The following is a 21727-nucleotide window of genomic DNA, read 5'->3' as shown; positions in this document are numbered from 1 at the left end:
TGGGATGCAAGGAATATAGTACAAACCAAATTTCACTGAAATTGGTCGAGTAGCTTCTGCGGTATGGTTTTGACCCATTAGTGGTTGGAACCTCGCCCATTTAAAATTTTGTATACCATTTTGAGTGCAGCTCTTCTGTACCATCTTTATAATGAAATTTAAGGTTTCTGGTGGTTTTCCTTACCGAATTAAAGCATTTTTAGTAGTTTTCAACCCCTTCATAGTGCGATCCTTCACACCAAATTTCTCAAATTATGGCTTAGTTAAAGCTCTTTATATGTTTTTTTTCTTTGCTCCATTTTGTGGGGGTGACAGTGGTCCGACTTTTCCCATTTTCGACCCTCTCACGGTCCCAAGGAACATGTGTTCCAAGTTTCATTAAGATATCTCAATTTTTCCTCAAGTTATCGCTTGCATGGACAGACGGACGGACAGACATCCGGATTTCAACTCTACTGTCATCATGATCTTTTTTATATATATAACCCTATATCTAAGTCTTTCATTTCTGGGTGACACAAACAACCGTTATGAAAAACTCTATTATACTCTCTTTATGACTTAGCAACTTTGTTGCGAGAGTATAAAAATAGTTATAGTTTGAAAATTGCCATTGTTTCTTTGTTAAAATATTTTATCATTGTTAATTGTATAAGGTTGTCTCGATAGCCCAAAACAATTGATTATTCAAAAATTTATGTTTTAAAAAATCCAGCCATTAAAAATGTGTTTTTTTTCATTGCTATAATTTGTAAAGTATAAATCAAAGCGCTTGGAACTATTGCAACGTAATTTGTAGATTTTATATAGTAATAAAATATGTACATAATATGTATAAACGTAAATGAAATTATATGAAACCAAAAAAAAATTCTCAAGTGAATACTGCGACAAAAATTTTTATTTCAATCGTGACGTGTCTAAACGTATAATAAATTATTTATTTTATGTAAATGTAAATTAGAAACGACCATGAGTTACAGAGGTAACAACACTATGATAGTGAAACATTGACAAAAACAGTTCGCACAACTGTTCCACAATTGTATGAATATAGGATTGCATTCGTTAATTAAATTCAAACTGTGAGTAATGAATCTGGAGGGATTTAGTTTCTTGGTGCTACTTGGGGTACTGGAAAAAAGTTTCTAATTGCATTGATATTGGCAAAAACTCGATCGCAAAATGAGATAGACCTAGGGTTGGAACTTGGCACTAGTGATGAGCGATATTTCACTACCGGTGATTTTTTCACTGTGATTGAAAAATCACATATAGCAACTGCGATCAATTTTTGTAAATAGCTGTGATTTACAATCGCAATAGCAGTTCAGTAATTTGAGTTCGATCACAGTAGCTATAGAGAAGTTCAGTGCTTTTGTTCGATCACAGTACATATAGCAGTTCAGTGATTCTAATTCGATCACTGTAGCAATAGCAGTTCGAAAAGTACAAATCACTGTTCAGTAGCAATCACTGTTCAGTACCAATATCAGCTGAAAAGTAGCAATCACTGTTCAATACCAATATCAGTTCGAAAGTAGCAATCACTGTTCAATAGCAAATTTAGTTGCGAATTCGGTAATTTTGGGTACGGTGAAACAAAAGCAGGTAAATTTTGGATATTGTTAAAATTAATAAAAATGTAAATGTAAAAAAAAATTGTGGAGTACAATTTTCATAAATTAGTTTTTTCTTGTTGCGATCGCAATAGCAATATAAAATCCAGTGATTTAAAAATAGCAATCACTGAAATCACAGTGAATCCAAAATAGCAATATCGGTCATCACTACTTGGCATCTGTTAGTAGGCAGAAAACCTGTATACTCAGCTTTGAAATTACTCCTAAATTGTAAATCAACGAAACACCAGTTTGCAAAATCGCCAAAAATAGCGCTATAGCGAAGATTCTCCAGATATGCAAGTTGATAATTTGGGAAGAACGCACAATGACACTGAAGAGGTCGCTGTAGGCACTACATAGGACTTCAAAATATTTACGCGACAATCAAAACATTTCTGGTGGATCCATGAGTCTGTTGGTAGGTGATTTACGCCACTTAGACTCTTCCAATTATTCCTCGATCAACTTTTGCTGGCGGCACATAAATATTCGCCAATTAAGGACTAACATACAAGTGTTTTGCAACAAGATCAAACTGTTATTGTAGAAGCAGTTGCTAGAAATTGAAAATGGTAACGTCGCTGTTGATACCTCGATGGATTAATAACATTTCCAACAGATTTCTGTCACTTCACCAACTCGAAAAGGAGCTTATCCATCGTGTTTTTCCAGACGTAAAACAACAATATAATAACCATATTTGGCTGAGTGAACGACCAATATTGGTGGCAAAAAAACAAAGATGTCATTGATGACGTAGTCCACTATGCGTACAAATTTTTATAATCATTGCAATTGACTTTAGTATCACCATTTAATTTTGCATTTAAAAGTAACATCAGTTGTCATCATGCGGTATAACATCAACCTTGACTTTGCGATGGAACAAGAGTGTCTGTGAAGAAGCTAATCATTTAAGTTTTTTATAATAAAATATATATGTACATCAAATATTACACAAATTAATTAATTTTGGATATTATTTAGTTAGTTCCTAAATTCTTATACCCCTAAAAGTTATTAATATAGTAAAAACTTTTTAAAATGAAGTTTATATGGTATTTGCTTGTGTTGCAAGGGGAATATTTATTGGTAATTTTTCAGTATACAGCCAAGAATTAAGTTTTGCTTATTGGATTTTGTTATGCGAAAATCTCTCTTCAATATATAATACAGTTTATCGAAGAAATAAGAAAATAGTTCCTAGAAAAATTCACCTGCGAATACCGTCAATAAACACGATTTGAAATAAAAATAAAACCTAATAAAGTATAGAAATATTGAAGTGAACATACTTAAGAGTACACCAGAATAGTGTTTTTCAATAACATCAAGATCTGTGTTAAAACAAGAAAGGAAGGGCAAAGTTCGAGTGTAACCGAACATTTAATACTTTCGAATTTGCAAGGCACACAATATTATTATAGTTTCATCACCATGTTTGGTATATTGGCTGTGGGAAGGTCTAAACTGAAGAACAACTTGCCAAAAACTTTTTTTTAGATATGGTAAGCCTCAAATATTTTTGTTCAAGCTATATGACATCATTGATAAATTTACTTTAAAATAGCAAATTGCTACATTTTCAGAGCCGCGTAGTTTTGTTTATGTTGTTTTGGTAGTATGTTGCCAAACTTCGGAGTGAAAACAAATACGTATACATGCATGATTTTTAAAATACAATCAAGTATTTGTAGAGCACTTAATTATATAATAGAAAGAAAAATTAAAAGATTCTGACTTCGATATACATATTTAATTCCTCTCCTTATGCCTTACGGCCATGCCATTTTGATTATAGTTACAAAAGTACCAAGTTCATAATCTTATTAAACTCACTTTTTAATCTGATCAGACGTCACTGCCAGCCAACAAAGCAAACCGCCACCATTTTTAGCATTGTGAAATAAATTTCATAGAAGCAGAATTTATTTTTGTTACATTTATTGATTTAAGAAAGGACAATGAAGCAAATGAGCTCGCCCGGTGCTTTTAGCTCAGCACACGTTCGAGCTCGGCGACTCACAACAAATTAAATCCTTAAACCTTGACACGCTTGCATTCGACGAAGTGTTTAACGTCAATGGTGTCGGAGTGAAGGATGCTCAAAGCCCTAGAGTATGAATGGTGGATGTGGCTGATACAATGACAATGTGCGATTTGGGTGAACTGTTGCAGAATGGTGGTATGATAAGACTTTGGCCCAGCAATTAAAAACTTAACAACAATGATAATGACTACAACAACAACAATCAACCTAATATGGCTAAAAGCAAAAACAACGGCAATAGAGCAGTGTGTTTGAGATAAAAACTCACAAAAGAAACATTAAATTTCTGTTATTCTAAGAGTTGAAGGTAGCAGTCACATCAAGATGAAACTGTAAGAGACCAAGTAGAATTTCCGCCTGCACATTTCTCGTAGATATAATGTACACTATGTATGTATGTATGTAATGTATTTTAATGTATATTTCTATATATAAAATGCTTTAAAGTGCCCGTGAAAAGGTCGAGGTAAAAACATATTTATACAAACTTAAACAAGTTGGTTGGCGTTCAAAATTATGCATATCTAGATGAGATATTTTAAATTTATGGCAATGTATAAAAACATCTAAAGTTAACATTCGTCTTGCATAAATACGACTAATCGACATATGTACATTCATACTTATGTGGTATATATGTATAGGTTAGCACATGCGTGAACATCTCGTATAGTTACCAACCACCTGACAATACGTAGCAATACCAAGTGCCCCTCTCACCTCATAGCGGAGGTATGAAGGCAAACATGTCACGAAGGACTTTTAATTTCCGTTTCCTGCGATGCCTTTGTACAGATACCACTTGCACATTGTTAAACAAAAATCGTTGGAAAATTGATACAGCCTGAAAGTGGTGCCGAAGGAAGAACGAAAGAAAAGCTAAATACTGAAAAGGGCGTGCATTATAATGAAGTATGAAAAATACAAGTGAGCGCCATCATACAACCCGGCTGACCTTCTGAAATTCTCCCATTCTTTCCTTCATTTTATCCATTTTGGATTCTGCAACAACACAGTGAATTCCCAAAATCATTTCTCGAGTGAACAAGAACACATTTGACATACTGAGCGGAGTTATCGATGCTCAACCTACTGGTATTCAAATTGAATGTCCATATGTGACCGCGTTGTCAGGACATCTGTGAAAATAGTATTGTATGAAAATTTACCTTACTTTTTTTTACCTTTACTTCGAATTTGATGTGGAAATATTATGTTAAGAACAAGCTGTCTAAGTCCTCTAAGGATACTGAAGGAAAACCATGGAGTGGACATCCTTTTGAGAATGGAGTTCTAAGTTTTTTGGTAATTATTCAACACTATCTTTTGAAAAGAGAGGCTTCTTTTAACTAAGTTTCATTTGAATCATTGTTGTATCCATTATAAGTATAGGGGAAAGTGGCAAAGCTACGCTTATGCGTTTCAAACAGTTACATAAAGATGTAATGAAAATATGATAAAGATAAGTTTGTTTAAATCGGTCAAGTATTTGCTTAGGTATTATTATTTAAACGTGGATGGAGCCCCGCCTAGTGTTAAATGTGTTAATTGGACAGTATGTTTCTGACAATATTTAAATTTATCGCCCTTTTAGCAATTTGAGCGATTATATGAAAGGGCTTATAGTATATCTCACCCACTCTTCCTTGCTAATGTGATCCTGATAAATCATTTTCAGATTAACGACGTTTTGTCAGCCTGAAATAGTCTGATTCTCTTCTGGACCACGAGCATCGTCAAAGTACCAAAGTACACTTATAGTAATTTTTATCGAAATATCTCTTAACTTTAATTTTCGCACAGGACAAGTTATCTTCCTAACCTATTTATCTAAAATATATTATTATTAGATATTTGAAGTGTATATTGAATATTTAATAAATATTAGTTTGTTGAGCATCTAAGTCTGTTTTCATTAAAATTTTATATTTTAAATAAAGCACTATATGATATTTGTTATTGTTTTTGAATTAGGATCGTCACATCACAACAAATGTCAACGTAGAACCTTTAGTGGATCCATCTCAGGACTATATTCTTATGTTGGGGTATGAAAATACAACACACACTGTATTGAGATTTCGTCGAAAATTAGACACGTGCGACAAATTGCATGACATCGCTATAACGGTGAGTACAAAACCACATACCCGAAATGAACAACCGCAAAAATATAAAGTTTGATTTCAAGCAGTAGAAACAGCTATAATTCGTGATGTTATCAATAAAGAGCCAGCAAAATAGGAAAAGAACAAATATAATTTTTTTCAGAATTTTGCTTACAATAAAATATGACATCAGAATTTTTGTTGCAGAAACTGAACCTTAAAGATCTACATATTGTATTATTTTGGTAGACATAATTGTATAATATTATACAATGGTATATTTTATTTAAAAAAATTAATATAATTGAGCGTATTTAATAATCAAATCTTCGAAATGTACACATATGAGCTTATAATCTTATTACAATAAGAATACTTAAATAAGTGGTTTCTAATGAACAAACCTATAGAATGCATATTGCTTTATATTGAATTATGACATGTCGCTGGCGGACGATTTGAAATTTGGAATACATTAACCTCTTAAGTACACTTAAAACAACTACATACACCGTTATAACCGTCAAATTGAGTGTTCAAATATGTGTATGCCTGCTATATGCTTACAATGCGCTTGTTTAGTAAACTCTCTTTTACTTCAGGCAAAGCCAAAGTGATAAAACTTTTATATATCACGCAAATCTTTGGCCAAAACTTTCGAATTACTAAATAAACTGACACACTTTTGCACCAACATTAACATTCAATCGTACAAATCTTTCCAGTCCCAGTGAGTGGATTTGTGGACATACGCGCAACTACATAAACCAAATATCACCACCCCGCATATGTGTGACAGAGCTTGCCCAACACAAGGAGAAATGAACTTAGCCAAACAAAAACAATTGTGATTATAAGTAGGCAAACAATGTTACAGCCTAAATTACACATCAACAACCAAGATGTTTGCTGCTGTTTCGCAAATTGGAAACTTGCATATGTATACACCGACTTACAGTACACACTCCAAACAGGATCTATTGGTATGATTTTCTGGCATTGGCGACCCGCCATTCTCAATATTTGTCTGTTGAATTAATTTGAATCAGTTGCGACATCCTTGTAAATACTAGTACTTGAATATAATGCTGCAATCTGAAACTGATATCATGATAAAACCATGCCATTAAGGAATGAGCTACGCAGAATAAGTTTTAATGAATTTCAGTTTATGTTTGACAAGCTGGTGGCTTTTCTGGTAACGGAAAATATTTCAGCTTATTTACTAAATATGATACCAGCAAGTCTAATCCATTTAAGTACATAACTTGTAGGAAAGTCATTAATAGAAGCACCTAAAGTTATGTTTTATACAACTTTTATAACCCGATATATAATAAGTAATATGTAGTTTGGGCACAATCGAACAAAATAATCTTAAAAATTATAAGAATTTAAAAAGTGTGAAATTATTTAAGGTCCGTAAAGAATTGTATTATAAATAAGCAAGGAAGGGCTCAGTTCGTTGAACGTTTTATACTCTCACAATTTATTTATTTAATTTTATTAAGATAGAACACGATCCATATATTGGGCGTAAAGTCAACTAGAATAACGACAATCATTACTAGAGTAAATATAAAGAATTACGGTAATTCCTGGACCGATTTATCTAATTTTTTTATATTTTTTACAGAGGCCATATTTTTGCTACAGAGTCACATTTTTAAGAAAAGGACTTCCTCTGAATCTTGCGAAAAAAATATCTGAACCGATATTTTCGATAATAAGTTATCCATAGTCACAAAGGCGCTCATGTTCGGTATCTGGAGCCTTGAATGTCATAGTCCGATTTTAGATGACCTCTAATGTAGTATGCTGCAAATGTCATGTATTTTAAAATTAACGAATCATATGGCTTATAAAATGTATGGGAAGTAGGCGTGGTTGGTGCTTTTTAGAAATTGGTCTAGTAGTTCTTGAGTTATGAATTTGGAACCAGTAAATACCCTATATATTTTAATAATTAAGCGAACCAATACTTCCTCTAGCCTCCATATAAATGATATAATGATTTTTAAATTTTTTGATGGGCTTTATACGAGATACATCCAAATTTTAGCAAAATTAAGTGAATGTATTATATGCGATATAAGGTATTGTTTAGTGACAAAAATAGCTCAAATCGGTCCAGAAATCACCATAACCTCCATATATTATATTTAATGATCTACATTATCCAAGGGACTTCATGCGAAATATAATATATGTATGTATGGATTGAGAGAATCATATCTGGGCCATAATTAAAGGAATAAGGGAATAACACATGTTGATACAGAACATTTTTATGAAAGTTTAAATAATAATTGGACATAAAACATTCTGGGAACAATACAAATTGAAGATTCTTACATGACATTAATAGTTATATAGGACAACGTTAAGTAAATATAGCCACTATTAAGGCATTGAATACTATTTAAATATAATTCAGTTTGTTTGGTATCAAGACCGCTTACAATTTGATAGTAAATACTCGGTGTGGCTACAGTTATTATACTCTCGCAACAACAAAGTTGCTAGAGAGTATTATGGTTTTGTTCACATAACGGTTGTTTGTAACACCCAAAACTAAACGAGTTAGATATAGAGTCATATATACCAAAGTGATCAGGGTGACGAGTAGATTTTAAATCCGGATGTCTGTCCTTCCGTCCGTCTGTCCGTCTGTCCGTCTGTGCAAGCTGTAACTTGAGTAAAAATTAAGATATCTTGACGAAACTTGGCACAAATATTCCTTGGCGCCATAAGAAGATCAAGTTCGAAAATGGGCAGAATCGGACCATTGCCACGCCCACAAAATGGAGAAAACCAAAAACACATAAAGGGTCATAACTAAGCCATAAATGAAGTTATAAAAGTAAAATTTGGAATAAAGGATCACACTAGGAGGGGGCATATTTGGATGTAATTTTTTTGGGGAAGTGGGCGTGGCCCCGCCCACAAATCGGTTATTTGTATTTAACTCTATATAAACCAAACTTTCTGCAGTCGGTTCTCTTATGTACCCCACCACACACCATGAAAATAGTTGAAATCGGATAATAACCACGCCCACCTCCCATACAAAGGTTAGGTTGAAAATTACTAAAAGCGGGTTAACTAACTAACGAAAAACGTCAGAAACACTAAATTTTGCAGAAGAAATAGCAGAAGGGAGCTGTACTCAGATTTTTTTACAAAATGGAAAATGGGCGTGGCATCACCCACTTATGGGTCAAAAACCATATCTCAGGAACTACTCGACCGATTCGAATGAAATTCGGTATATAATATTTTCTTGACACCCTGATAACACGGACAAAAAATGGGCGAAATCGGTTTACAACCACGACTACTTTCCTTATAACTCAATTTTTAATTCCATCTTATTCCTTCACTTTATAATGCAAACATAAGGAACCAATGAAGATAGCGGAATAAAACTTTACACAAATAGTGCATATCATTTCTGGCTTCACTTGCGAAAAAATTGTCGAAAACGGATCATAACATTTCAATGAACCAGATATCGAACCTGTTGAACTCAGCGCCTAAGGATAAATATTAACCGAAAATATGGGTAAATCTCTCAGATATCTCAACTTAATTCAGAAGAAATTGTTTTCTTCTAATAGTGTGTCTCTTTTCCAAAAATTATTAAAATCGGGTCATGACATCTCCATATACCTCATTGTAGGTTATTCAAAAGTATCTTATCCTAGCTCCCATGTACCTAATTATAGGTTTTTCAAAAATACGGTGAGCTTTATTCCGCATATATGTATTGGTTAATATGTGAGCTATCTTAGCAAAATTAAGTGAGGGTATCGTCTTGGATATAGTGTACCTTGCTGATGAAAATGAATGAAATCGGTTCAAGAATTACCTCAGCCCTCATATACTATATAAAGGGTGATTTTTTAAGAGCTTGATAACTTTAAAAAAAAAAAAAAACGCATAAAATTTGCAAAATCTCATCGGTTCTTTATTTGAAACGTTAGATTGGTTCATGACATTTACTTTTTGAAGATAATTTCATTTAAATGTTGACCGCGGCTGCGTCTTAGGTGGTCCATTCGGAAAGTCCAATTTTGGGCAACTTTTTCGAGCATTTCGGCCGGAATAGCCCGAATTTCTTCGGAAATGTTGTCTTCCAAAGCTGGAATAGTTGCTGGCTTATTTCTGTAGACTTTAGACTTGACGTAGCCCCACAAAAAATAGTCTAAAGGCGTTAAATCGCATGATCTTGGTGGCCAACTTACGGGTCCATTTCTTGAGATGAATTGTTCTCCGAAGTTTTCCCTCAAAATGGCCATAGAATCGCGAGCTGTGTGGCATGTAGCGCCATCTTGTTGAAACCACATGTCAACCAAGTTCAGTTCTTCCATTTTTGGCAACAAAAAGTTTGTTAGCATCGAACGATAGCGATCGCCATTCACCGTAACGTTGCGTCCAACAGCATCTTTGAAAAAATACGGTCCAATGATTCCACCAGCGTACAAACCACACCAAACAGTGCATTTTTCGGGATGCATGGGCAGTTCTTGAACGGCTTCTGGTTGCTCTTCACCCCAAATGCGGCAATTTTGCTTATTTACGTAGCCATTCAACCAGAAATGAGCCTCATCGCTGAACAAAATTTGTCGATAAAAAAGCGGATTTCACATTTCGAACCGAACACTGATTTTGGTAATAAAATTCAATGATTTGCAAGCGTTGCTCGTTAGTAAGTCTATTCATGATGAAATGTCAAAGCATACTGAGCATCTTTCTCTTTGACACCATGTCTGAAATCCCACGTGATCTGTCAAATACTAATGCATGAAAATCCTAACCTCAAAAAAATCACCCGTTATGACGATTTTCGTTATTCTATTAAACTTTATGCCGAATTTATGGGTTAATTTGAATGTTATCTTAGTAAAATTTCTTCAATAAATTGCGAGAGTATAAAATGTTCGGTTGCACCCGAACTTAGCCATTCCTTACTTGTTTTATTTTAATTTCGCCAGTTTTTAATTTTGACCAAATATACAACTGTGTATATATCATGTATTATTTAACGACTAAAGTTTTGACACCAGACTCAGAGTTGGTTTTCCTCTTAAATTCCGCTTTATGTTAATGTTCTTTAGGTATAGATGGCTTCTCTCCTTGGGGGCAAGGGAAAGAAAGGTTAATAAAGGTTAATAAATAATATAGGAGAAATTCTTTTCAGAGAAGAAGAAGTCAATTCATCTTTAGATGGTCATTTATTTACGTTTAGACGAAGGTTTGAAATAATCTTCTGTTTCATACCTAATATATTAATGAAATAAGTCTATACTTTGGTCAAAGTCCCCTACAACTATTACAAAAAAGAATTAACAGAAATTAAATTTTCACCACAATCAGAAAATAACAGAATTCCGGAAATAATCGTCTTCATTTTCTTTCTTATCACAAAGTTAAATCTTCTTTATCGGTTAGTGTTGCTTATGAATGGCTTTATACGAAGATTTTGTTTTTTTGGGGATCACAGGTACACGATTCTCATTTCCAATTTATTTACTTGCTTTTATTCATTATATTTCAAATTTCATTACGAAATTTATTTAATAAATTAGTAAATATCTCCCTTCTGTATTTTTGTCTTTTGAATTTCGTGGCTATGTATAAAGCGCTACAGAGCTCGTATCTGACAATACTACACACCTTTGAAAGGTCTTAACATAACCTACAAAGCGACGCTATGCATGATTAGTTTGGACATTGCCTTCATTGACGTGTAAATATGAAGTTCACTAACGCCGAAATTCGCGCTATTTTAAAGTTTTCTTTCGCTAAAGGCAAATCCGCTGGAGAAACGTTCCATGATATTAATGGTGTTTTGGGGAATGGTACTCTATCACTTCGAACTGCGGAGGAATGGTTTTGACGATTCAGATGTATATATATATATCTTATATTTTCTATAAGAGTGTACAGCTACTGGCGTACGCCGATGCTATTGATATTTTTGGAAATAACACCCGCGCCGTTAGTTCTGCTTTTTCCCGCCTGGATAGGGAAGCGAAGCGAATGGGTCTGGTTGTGAAATATCTCCTGTCATCAAGCAAACAGTCAGCGCACTCGTGTCTTGGCTCCCACGACTGTTGACAGTCATAACTTTGAAGTTGTAGATAATTTCGTATACCTAGGCACCAGCATCAACACCGATAATAATGTCAGCCTTGAAATCCAACGCAGAATCACTCTCTCGACGAACAAAAACTAAACTCTACAAGTCCCTCACATAGTCCAGCGAATAAAAAGACAGCGGCTACGCTGGCTAGGTCATGTTATTCGAATGGACGAAAGCGCCCCAGCTCTGAAAGTTTTCAATGCAGTACCCGCTGGTGGAAGCCGAGGAAGAGGGAGACCTCCACTCCGATGGAAGGACCAGGTGGAGAAAGACGTGTCATCACTTGGTACGAGGGCTGCTATATATATTTCTGGCCTAAGCAACACTAAGTGTTGCCAGGTGCAATCAGACATTTCCATTAGAAAGTTTGACATTTTTTAGCATAACATCACTCAGAACGTTTTGTCATTTAAAAGTGCTTCGAAAATTGGTTTGACGCATGCAAAAGTGTATAAATCTTGATGGAGAATATTTTGAAAAACAATAAAACCATTTTCGTTGATAAATATTCCTATTTTCATTATTAGGCCAGAAATATATATAGCAGCCCTCGTATTACCAATTGGCGCCAAACTCCCAAAAGGAGAGATGCGTGGCGCGCTGTTGTAGACTCGGCTAGAACCGCGTAAGCGTTGTCTACGCCAGTCAAGAAGAAGAAGAATTGTTTTAGCAGTGGACCATTTTCACTGTGACATGAATTTTTAAAGAAAAATGCAATTGAATTAAAGACATTTTTTGTTGTATTTATATTGTGAATGAAGTGAACTTATGATCCTTATTTAAATTTTTAGCATTAGTTTTACTTTTACATATTTTTTCGCAGTTAAAAGTCTTGGGTTACAGATGGACCATTTTCACATTGTCACTGTAGCTGTCATTTTTTTCTTTAAGGCGAATTAGTTGCTTTGAAGCCAATATACATAGGAAAATAGTAAAAAGAATTTCATTATTTTTTCAATAGATGGCATTACTATTAGGTATGTCGCGTTGTAAATATAAGTACGATTGGTATTTTTATGAGGAGTATTTTCATCTGCCAATCTCTGCTGAAACTCAACAAAATTAATACATTTCTGAATCGGATGGTGACTGTTGACGAAAATGTCAAGACAACAATGTCGTAGTGGAATCGAGGTGAGACAGCACAAACAGTGGTCAAGCTAGGTTTGACGGTCAAGAAGGTTTTTCTATGTACAAACCACTCATGTTCAAAGTGAATCGACAGAAGCTCCGGCAGCGTGGTTTGATCGGGCCTGCCACCAAATTCCTGTCTATGGCGATTGATGTAGTTTAAAGTTGTCGGAGAAAACAAAATCATTCTAAATGAATGCCAAATATAACCTTCTTTTAATGCAAAAATAATGGATTTCTTTATACCAGATTTTATATTATTTTCACGAGGAATGATTGCATCAATAAAATATGAATCAAACTGTGTTTTATAAGGTGGACAGTAGAATTTATATATTAAGCTTTAAAGAAATCTAAAAGTAAAAGACTAAACATTGATTTAAGTGACTCGTGAAAGAAGTACAAGGCATTGGCCAAATATGCCCGATATGAGCTTCGCAATTGAGCCAACTAATTTAACAATTTTAAGTACACAATCATTGTTGATATATGCCAATTTAGCAATTTCGCGATCTTAAAATGTTAATAGAATGCGATTAAACATATTTATAACAGACAGGGAGAGAAATAAATGGATGTTTATTCATATATTTGGAACGTTTAGATAGATTTTATGAAAATTGAGAATAAAATGGTTTATTCGAACGAAATATTACTGAAAATTGATTTAAAAATAATAATTATATATTATTATATGTAAAGGGTGATTTTTTTGAGGTTAGGATTTTCTTGCATTAGTATTTGACAGATCACGTGGGATTTCAGACATGGTGTCAAAGAGAAAGATGCTCAGTATGCTTTGACATTTCATCATGAATAGACTTACTAACGAGCAACGCTTGCAAATCATTGAATTTTATTACCAAAATCAGTGTTCGGTTCGAAATGTGTTTCGCGCTTTACGTCCGATTTATGGTCTACATAATCGACCAAGTGAGCAAACAATTAATGCGATTGTGACCAAGTTTCGCACTCAGTTTACTTTATTGGACATTAAACCAACCACACGAATGCGTACAGTGCGTACAGAAGAGAATATTGCGTCTGTTTCTGAGAGTGTGGCTGAAGACCGTGAAATGTCGATTCGTCGCCGTTCGCAGCAATTGGGTTTGTGTTATTCGACCACATGGAAGATTTTACGCAAAGATCTTGGTGTAAAACCGTATAAAATACAGCTCGTGCAAGAACTGAAGCCGAACGATCTGCCACAACGTCGAATTTTCAGTGAATGGGCCCTAGAAAAGTTGGCAGAAAATCCGCTTTTTTATCGACAAATTTTGTTCAGCGATGAGGCTCATTTCTGGTTGAATGGCTACGTAAATAAGCAAAATTGCCGCATTTGGGGTGAAGAGCAACCAGAAGCCGTTCAAGAACTGCCCATGCATCCCGAAAAATGCACTGTTTGGTGTGGTTTGTACGCTGGTGGAATCATTGGACCGTATTTTTTCAAAGATGCTGTTGGACGCAACGTTACGGTGAATGGCGATCGCTATCGTTCGATGCTAACAAACTTTTTGTTGCCAAAAATGGAAGAACTGAACTTGGTTGACATGTGGTTTCAACAAGATGGCGCTACATGCCACACAGCTCGCGATTCTATGGCCATTTTGAGGGAAAACTTCGGAGAACAATTCATCTCAAGAAATGGACCCGTAAGTTGGCCACCAAGATCATGCGATTTAACGCCTTTAGACTATTTTTTGTGGGGCTACGTCAAGTCTAAAGTCTACAGAAATAAGCCAGCAACTATTCCAGCTTTGGAAGACAACATTTCCGAAGAAATTCGGGCTATTCCGGCCGAAATGCTCGAAAAAGTTGCCCAAAATTGGACTTTCCGAATGGACCACCTAAGACGCAGCCGCGGTCAACATTTAAATGAAATTATCTTCAAAAAGTAAATGTCATGAACCAATCTAACGTTTCAAATAAAGAACCGATGAGATTTTGCAAATTTTATGCGTTTTTTTTTTTTAAAAAGTTATCAAGCTCTTAAAAAATCGCCCTTTATAAGCTCGTTTGTTTATAGGAAACAAACATTTATTGCTATGATTGAGAGAGTACCACTTATGTATAATTTAATTGATATAATTGGTGTGGATTGAGTGCTACTGTGCTATAAAAAGAATAAACGAAATGGCGATCATTTTTTAACTAAAAAAAAAGAAGAAAACAACAAATGTTATATTAGTTAACAAAACGCAGAATAGATCAGTCCTATGGGTAGATCCACTGCGAATTCAAAGAACAGAAACATAACTAGAATTCATAATTGCGTCTACTGCCCACTCATGCATAATATGAACTAGTTAATCAACGAAATGAAATTTTAGTACACAAAAAGTTTATTCCTAAATGGGGGCCCTTCAAACAAGGGTGTATAAGTGGTTGTGTTTAAGAATTATTTATGTGTATATGTAAATGTTTCTTTTTTTGCTAAACCCAAAATTTTATTTCCACAAATGTCTTGCTCTCATATTTCTTTCAATAAATTAATTTTATACAAGCAAACAAGCTGAGAAGTCAAACCTTATGTGCCAATTTAGTAACCGCGCAATCTGGAAAAGTTAACAAAATAGGAATAAAAATATTTATAAGAGGAAGGGTGAGAAATGACTGGGTGGACGGTTATGGCAAATAACTTTTGCAAACAAAGTACTCGTACAGCGAAAGTACTGCGATAAAATATGTCAATTTGATTTCACCCAACCACACACCCACAAACGGCAAAATTGACGCCAAGCAATGTTCTCGTAGTCCTCAAACCCCAACTCCTTCAAACACTACTGGGCATTACAGCCACTTAATGAAGCGCATACAGCGTGACTAATGCTCCAAGTGATTGCACAAAAAATTTCATTCCCTTTTCACTTGTATTTAGTGACCGAGTAGTGCACATAGAAAGAGCAAAACGCACGGCCTGACGCCAACCCCTAACTATGTATATGGACCCAATTCAATTCAATCCAATCTACTCTGTCATACATTTTCAAGAGTAAAAAGCAAAATAAATTTGTCGCGCGGAGAGTTTTAATATGGAATATTTTTCCTGGCTTAAAAGGATAATGGATAAAAATTGTAATTTATGTACATCAGCATATTCTCAAAGCGAACCGTTGGGCATGAATCCATTTTGAATTATTTGATGTGAATCAGATCCAAATGCGGCAGTGTAAAATCAAATCAATTAACAAAATTACATTATATAGTACATAATTATTTACAAAAATTTAAATAAATATAAAATTGGAGAAATCACTTTCATCTCAGATTCAAATTTTGATTTTCCTAGTATTGCGACGGATAGAAAACAATTATAAGCTTTATAATTAAAATAGAAGTATTTTTATATATTTGTATATTTATAAAGTCATAATACAAAATTTTAAATTTTACTATCGAGCCAAAATTTTAAAAGTGCCTCTCTATATCATATGGAGACGAACAAAAAATATGATATTACACTTAAGGATTGCATAAATCATCTAACAAAGGCATGAGATACAGACGACAAGAGTCAAACAATAGAAAACTGAAAGAAACAAAAGTACAGAAAACATGTTTTAACGGATGTACATAAAACTTTATGCGAAATAAATTAATAAAACTGTATCGAAATCTATATTTTACAGTTTTTTGAAAAATTATATGATTTAATGAAAATTCTATAACTCGAAGTCTCCCTAAATCGAAGTTTTTTGGGGATTATGGTGATTTTAGTTAGTGAAGTTCTACTGTATTTCAAAGAGTAGTTGAGTTCAACATTAAGGGTAAAGCCAACAGAAGCAAATTACTCGATCTCGACATTGGTTATGTAGAAAGCTAACAAAATAAACCCAAAAAACTTTCGTTTGCCTTCGTCGAAGTCGAGAGTTGCGTTAAAGTTGACAGCAATAAAAGTAACGCTTTCCTTTCGGCCATTAAATCCTGTCGGTCTTTAGTCACGATAACTGCCTCAGCCACAACTGGTCATGGCTTGTTTGTTTTCATTAATTTTTGGTTGTTACCTCATGATGTTTTCACCCCGACATAACCTCTTTTCGCTTTGCTTTTATTTGATTTTTTTTAATTTCATTATATTTACTTGTGTACTTGTGTTTACTTGTGTTTTTTCTCAACAGCATGTATGCGGTACATACAGGTGCCGGACTAGATACATATTTACATGCAAATAAAAGCTTTAGTGAAAACATGTTCGCATGTGTCTTTCCTCGCCTACTGCTTTCAGTAATGACTTTTCAACTTCCATCCACTCATTGTACACATGTGGAACTCGTCATCCACCCCATTTCCACTTGGTTGTACTTTTTCCAACGGATCGGGCGGAATGTACGCGAGCGACGCTCCAGGGGGTTGTGTTGAATTGTTAATTAAAGTATTGTGTCCACTGAAAATGGACAAGCAACAAAGCCACTAGACGGTTAGGCGGCTAGTCAATTGTCAGAACCGCTGTTAATACAGCAACACTACAGTCACACTTAACAGCTCCACATGTGGCACTTAGACGAAATGGATTCAAATGGCTTCTCAAATGTATTCGGTCACCCTGTAAAACAAAGTAATGACGAATGCGCCGATGTTCCGATGCAAGTGCAAAGTCTAAATAGTGAAAGCTAAATACATATACGTTTACACATATTTATATACGTGGCACGTGCATATATTAACGTTCTTATATACAAGTGAATTTATACATATGCGCGCATAAATATAATGATACACAATAAAGCAAATTAAATGTATATACCCACGCTTTCGCAACAAGAATTACATACTATTATCATTCGGAAATTAAAGGCCGCCTTCATTGTTTACGTGAATGCATATAAACTATGGTATGATAGAATTCACGGATACTATGTATTTTGTTTATGTTTGAAGTGCCAAATCACAGACAGAATACTCGAGTTAGAGTATTCAATAATTACTTCGGCATTAAGAGTTCTGTTTTAAAATACTTAGGGCCAGTTTCTCCAAATCTACTTAATTTACTTTATAGATTTGTTGGACTAACTCATTTTCATCAACCAGGGAAACATATGTCAATAATTAGCCTACTCCTAAGCTGAATTATTCTTGAGTTTTGACGTTTTTAATGTAATATTTAATTAAAAACTAGAAAGTCAACTATTATCCTTAGTGATTATCCTTGTTATTCAGTACTTTTTTATTATTTATCTACATAGAGGCCCTATTTTCCATCTAGGAACTATGAGAAAATATATAGGTATATACATACTATGTTATGAGAAGCAAATTTCCTTGCTTCCATAAGCCCTCGTCTTGTATAATATACTTTTTATACTTCCGCAACATGATATACATAGTTTTGTTCACTTACAGGTTGTTTGTTTCACCTAAAATTTATCGAAATTAATTTATCAAATAGATATAGTGTTATACACAAATATCTAGCTACTAGCTGACTCCGCAGTCGTTGCACTGCGTGAAATTATTTGTTTTGAAAACAAAGTTGAATTTGTATAGTGTTGGAAAACATTTATTTGCGATTTTTCTAAATATTTTTTCAATGTAACTCAGATTAATAAAAAACATTTTTTGTTTTCTGTTCCGGTGCGTAAATGTACAGAGAAGATGGTTTTTCAACTCGTGAATGAAATTTATGCCACACACCTCCAGCGACTGTCTTTGAGACTTGTTGATTGTCATCCCAAATGCAAGTCTCGTTGGAAACTGAATACATTTGAACTGAAATGGCAAATCGTTGGAACTCAAAGAAATTCGTGGAATCAAGCATTCTGCCCCCTTGTAAGTCCCTTTAAAAAATTCTTGCAACTATTACATTATTCGATAGCTGCTTGAAGATTGCGAAGCATAATAAATGACAAAGCATTATAATGACAAAGAATTTAGAAATTTCACTGGATAATTCACAGCTTCGTCTTCATTTTCAACATGATCGATCGATGTGTATGAACACAAATCTCCCGGAAGTTGACTTTAAGTCATAAAAATTAAATCATCGTCATCGGTATTTTTGGCATTTATAAATCTGCGTGCACTCAACCAATCATAGTTACGATAAATTTGGCTAATGTTCGGATTGATTTTCAGAATTTTCCCAGTTTTTTGTAAATCTTCTGCGGTGCTTTCCTGTTGCAGGAACACCCGCATATTCATGGTCAATCATATGGTTTTCGCGTGCCGCCACAAGTACGATGACTTGAGACATGCGTTCAATTCCTCCGCCGTTGTTGATTTCGAAATAACAGAATGTGTTCGTCAATAACAGTATCATTACGCCACCAAAGCGACGATTATTATTCCACAGATCTTTCATTGTTCTGTCAAGTGCTTCTAGAAAATTGCGCTCATCTCATAGATGTTTCATAGGTTTGCATGTTTAACTGAAGCTACAATGTCGAATGTGCCGTTTTTCCAACTTCAAGTAGCGTTGCTGCAATTCCCGTAGATGCGAGAGCCAACGTAATGCCATTTTGCGATCGTATTGTTGCCAAAATCAATGATATCAGAATCAATCAGGATTCCCAGTTCCACCGTGCGTATCAAGAATAAAAGCTTTTGGTGCTCATTAAATAATGGAACATTTCTTTATACTTGTTGTTCCAAAGTTATACTGTCGTATGCACGATTCAGTACATCTCTAATTTGACGATTTGGTGATGGCATATGAATTTCAATGTTTCATTGTAGATGTCACCGTTCATTTGCAATTCTGAATTCTCTGTTGCTACTTGCCAATTTCCGACTTTACCGAATTGTTTTTTTTATAGATAGATTGAAAAAAAAATGTATGGAAAAAAGTCACGTTTTGGAATTTTACAATTTTCCAACTAAACCTTCCAAGATCCACAAAGAACAACCTCTGAACATTTCATCAAGAATGGTCCAACCGTTCTCGATCCTTAGCGTATCTAATCTTGAACCGCTTTCGCAGCGCAAGGAACGGAAGCCCTCAAAGGTAAATAATTTCCCCCGTTTTTTTACACATTTACCGCTGTTTCTTCGCTCCTGATGCTATGTAGCCTATCGCCTTCCTCGATAAATGGACTATCCAACACAAAAATAATTATTCAATTCGAACGAGTAGTTTCGGAGATTAGCGCGTTCAAACAAACAAACAAACAAACTCTTCAGCTTTATAATATTAGTATAGATTTAATCGATTTAATGTATAAATCTTGTGTTGGAAACTACAAAAAGTGTGATAAAAACAACAATGAAAAAGAAACACAATTTTCGGTCATAAGTATTTGTTAATAAAGTTAAAAGTGTGTTTTGACTTTAACTTCCATTGTTCATTTCGTTCTAAGAACTGTTATAGAAAGGAAATTATTTATGGAAATCTTTTTTATAGAATAATACTATGCGAATAATTTATATGTATCAAAGCCGCGATCCACCTCATGGATCAGTTCAATCTGGAACATTACCTGATCCGGACTCCGCTTTTCGACCATATCATCCAATGGTTCTTACCCAAAGGGCACACATTCATTTTCGTAAAGATGATCAAATACGACAAATGGAGCTACGAAATGAAGATGTAGCACTTCCAAACGGAGACAGCGCATTATCTTGGTGCAAAATGTTCAAATTAGAAGATATTAATCGAAAACACCATCTTATAAAGGTAAGTTGTTATCCGCTCATTGCATTCAATATTTACGTGTATACATTTGCTTAATATCGTGTGATATAATCTGATTAAAACGTAAATACCTTGCAGTACGAACCGATATATGACTCATCGGCAAGCATACATTATTTACAACAAATTACGCTGTACGAATGTCAAGGATCACTGCCAGATCTTGAGAAAATGGCACGAGAGCAGGGACGACAATGTATTGGCAATCGTGATATGCCTTTAGCGTGCAATGCTATTGTCTCATCATGGTCTCGCGGTTCGGAGGTAAGTTCAATTGAAATTACATACTATGAGGCTTGAGATTCAATATTTTGAGGACTATTGTGCCATCATCCAATATCGATTATAAATACATACGTGCATATACCCATGTACAATCTTTTGAAAAGATATGTATATATTATAAATTACACATATATATGATCGGAACATGGGTGCAAGATGCAAAAAATAGAGAGTATTGTGGTAAACAATTGAAATAATTTTGATTGAGAATTTACGATTCACAAATATATCCGTTAAAAATAAATCTGAAATAACAGTATATGCTCTTAAACGGCTCATTGTTTTAAGAATATTGATTTTAACTAGATTTGAATGTGTGTTGATAGTTTGAAGTATAGACAAATAAATGGATTTGTTAACAAATATGGAAGGCCCAAGTTCAGGTGCAAACAAACATTTTATACCCTCGTAATTTGTATGTAGTGTAATTTTCAGATATTGGTAAACCTTATATAAAAACAAATAAGGACTAGTTCAGGTGCAACCGAACATTTCATACTCTCGCAATTTATTGAAGGAATTTTATTAAGATAACACACAAATTTACCCATAAATTCGGCATAAAGTTTAATAGAACAACGAAAATCATCATAAATAGTATATGGGGACTGAGGTAATTCCTAAACCGATTTCACTCGTTTTCACCACCAAGATACAATGTATCGATGACTATACGCTCACTTAATTTAATAATACTTATAATTAGGTATATGGGATCTGGGGGAAGTTATGACCATATGATTTTAGGTA

General features: G+C 34.4%; 1 protein-coding gene across 3 annotated transcripts in view; it reads left to right on the top strand.

Annotated features, from left to right (window-relative positions):
* LOC105218931 (MOXD1 homolog 2) overlaps positions 1 to 21727 on the top strand; it is a 167761-nt gene that overhangs the window by 100905 nt on the left and 45129 nt on the right. Inside the window, exons 1-5 of one of the 3 annotated variants that reach the window (XM_054228399.1) lie at positions 5666 to 5805; positions 18650 to 18828; positions 19815 to 20002; positions 20399 to 20674; positions 20771 to 20956. In XM_054228399.1, the coding sequence (XP_054084374.1) occupies positions 18774 to 18828; positions 19815 to 20002; positions 20399 to 20674; positions 20771 to 20956 (705 nt within the window). In that variant the 5' untranslated portion in view covers positions 5666 to 5805; positions 18650 to 18773. Of the gene's footprint in view, positions 1 to 4072; positions 4981 to 5649; positions 5806 to 18649; positions 18829 to 19814; positions 20003 to 20398; positions 20675 to 20770; positions 20957 to 21727 lie in introns of those variants that run through there. The other 2 variants (XM_054228398.1, XM_054228397.1) reach the window with 2 other exon arrangements.

This window comes from Zeugodacus cucurbitae, chromosome 4 (genome assembly GCF_028554725.1).
Source record: "Zeugodacus cucurbitae isolate PBARC_wt_2022May chromosome 4, idZeuCucr1.2, whole genome shotgun sequence".
NCBI classification, from domain to species: domain Eukaryota; kingdom Metazoa; phylum Arthropoda; class Insecta; order Diptera; family Tephritidae; genus Zeugodacus; species Zeugodacus cucurbitae.
Note: the sequence above shows the minus strand (reverse complement) of the source record. Positions and strands in the feature narration are given on the sequence as shown.